The 2,500-nt window shown below is 35.9% G+C and overlaps 1 protein-coding gene across 1 annotated transcript in view; it reads left to right on the top strand.

Annotated features, from left to right (window-relative positions):
* Positions 1-2,500, top strand: part of LOC138023667 (ferric-chelate reductase 1-like) — an 82,259-nt gene that overhangs the window by 177 nt on the left and 79,582 nt on the right. Inside the window, exon 1 of the mRNA XM_068870710.1 lies at positions 1-3. This exon is cut by the window's left edge and continues 177 nt beyond it. Coding sequence (XP_068726811.1) covers positions 1-3 — 3 coding nt within the window. The remainder of the gene's footprint in view (positions 4-2,500) is intronic.

The following is a 2,500-nucleotide window of genomic DNA, read 5'->3' on the forward strand; positions in this document are numbered from 1 at the left end:
AAGGTAGGTCAAGGATTATGAATCCCTCGTTGTATGTATATATATATATATGTATAATATATACATGCAAATATAGTTTAGTCATAGTCAATTATTAACTTAACTGTAGATATTTTGATTTTGTTACTTTATTATGCATACATTTTGTCTTAGGTTCAGTATTTATGCACGACCCCATAAGCTGCATAGCTTTTATTATCATTGTGCTAAAATAAAGGCTGTCTGTCTGTCTGACTTAAACGAAGTCTCAATCTTCAGGACCTGGACAATCGAAGAAATCGATAATCGATGGCAATCGATAACAATCGATGACACTCGACATCTATTAATCGATTGATATTGATAATTGATGGACAATCGATCATGAAAATTTTTGTGACTATTGATTGTCATCGATTTTCAATATTAATTCATAATCGATGGAAATAGATCAATAAACTACATCGATTAGATTACCATTGATTATCAATATCAATTGGTAATCGATGGGAATCGATCATTTAAGATAATAGATTGCAATAGCCCACTTTGGAAAATACCGTAATACTCTTTGTTTGTCCTCCCAAATTTTGCATAAGCATTGTTTTTGTTTTTTCTTGGGACCATTGTAAGGCCCAGGAAAAACTGGAAACAATGCTTATGCAAAATTTGGGGGGACAAATAATGAGGATTGTGGTATTTTCCGAAGTGGCCTATATCAATCAATTACATGTACCTATTGAGTCAAACATTTCAATTGTCAATTTCATCGAGTACTACTAAAGTTATACATTTTGATATCATTGCTTTTTATTTGAGTAAAATGTAGATTTAATATTCGCTTTTAACAGGCTTTTCTTTGGAATAATCTTAAAGAATCTCTCAAGAGTCTAAGCCTTTGCAACTTTACACAATGATATTGTTGTTGCTGTTGTTTTGTTTTCAAACTTTTTTTTTGAGCGATGACTTATGTGTGCGTGTGCTTGCTTTTTCTTCATACTTGTGCCTCCATGTAACAACTGACAATAAGTAGTTTATTAGTTTGCCTCCTAGCCAGATTAGCTCTGTAATCTAATTTTGTCCTTTTTTCCTCTCTCTTTTGTCATTGTGTGGTATAGATAAAGATGTTTGTTGTTGTTGTTGAGTAAAAACTAGCTTTCAGTAGCAATGTGTAAACTTGTTTATTTGCTCACACGTTTCGCGCCTTTCTGACAATGAGATACATGTATGTTAAGTGGCTTAATTATTTTGTGCTGTTTTTCACGGAGCCACATCAATGAACAATTCTCAAACCTTGCTACTGAAAATTAAAAACAATATACGATCTGCGTACACTCCCACGATACCTGAAGATAGGGAGACATGAATTTAGCATCAATTGATGGCAATTGATGAAGTTCGCGACCACTTACAGCTGTAAGTGTGATTATCAATTGATCATTGATTGGCTGATGACAATCGATGCTAATCAACAGTAATTTATCGACTGTCATTGATTGATTGATTGATTGATTTTCTTATCATCGATTTCTTGGATTGTTCAGGTCCTGCAATCTTGCACAGCAAATTAATCCGGACGGGTGTTTCAGCTCGAAATTTATTCCGTGGACCTAATGTGCACACGGTTTTTTGCATCTGTCAGAAGTAACTTGTGGGTCAAAGGTAACTGGGCTGACTGAAGAATACCTTGCCACTTCAAAGGTATACACCCAATTTGGATACAAGGTTAAAAGTCCATGTTCGTACATGTAAGCGGTCAGTATACATGTATCTAGTAGAAATTATGGCTTAAGCACAGAATTCAGGGCCACATTTGATGAACGGGCTTCTTTGAATTGTTTTCCATCCACTGCTGAGCCAAACAAGCCAACAGTCTAAAGCCTTGGCTACACGTTCAAACAAATGCTATAAAACATTAATTTTGTTGGATTAACAAAAGGTTCAACAATGTTAGAATGTGTGGCATGCATGTTTGATGACGTTTGTTCAACATATTTTGTTGGAAGAATGTTTTGACTTCGATCAACACTTTTTCCAACATACCAACAAACAAACAAACAAACAAACAAAAGTTAGACCTTGAAATCATCTCTAATATGCAGTGGCCAACTCAAAAGTCTCAGCTCCCTTGGCCACTGTGCAGGCCACATTGTAAACAAATTTATCTATTTCTATCCTCAGTTTTCCTAATTTCTGTATTATATACATGTACCTGTATATCTGACTGGATTTACAAAAAGGTACCTGCTTGTGCTTTGACAACTTAGCACTTTGAGATGCAGAAAAATATTCTTGCTTTTCATAGCTATGATTCCAATAAGGAACAAACTTTAACCCACAAACCTGCCTTAACCTAGGCTCGATTTCCAGCCGTTTTGTGAGCCCGCGTTCCTCGCCCCACACCACGGCTGGATCACTGGTCTTCACATTGTATTTTTTGACCAATCACAGCCAAGCCTGCTCAAATCGAGCAGGCTTCTCTGTGATTGGTCAATTCTGTCACTCGTCTATCCAACATGGC

Source organism: Montipora capricornis, chromosome 11, assembly GCF_036669925.1.
Source record: "Montipora capricornis isolate CH-2021 chromosome 11, ASM3666992v2, whole genome shotgun sequence".
Lineage (NCBI taxonomy): Eukaryota > Metazoa > Cnidaria > Anthozoa > Scleractinia > Acroporidae > Montipora > Montipora capricornis.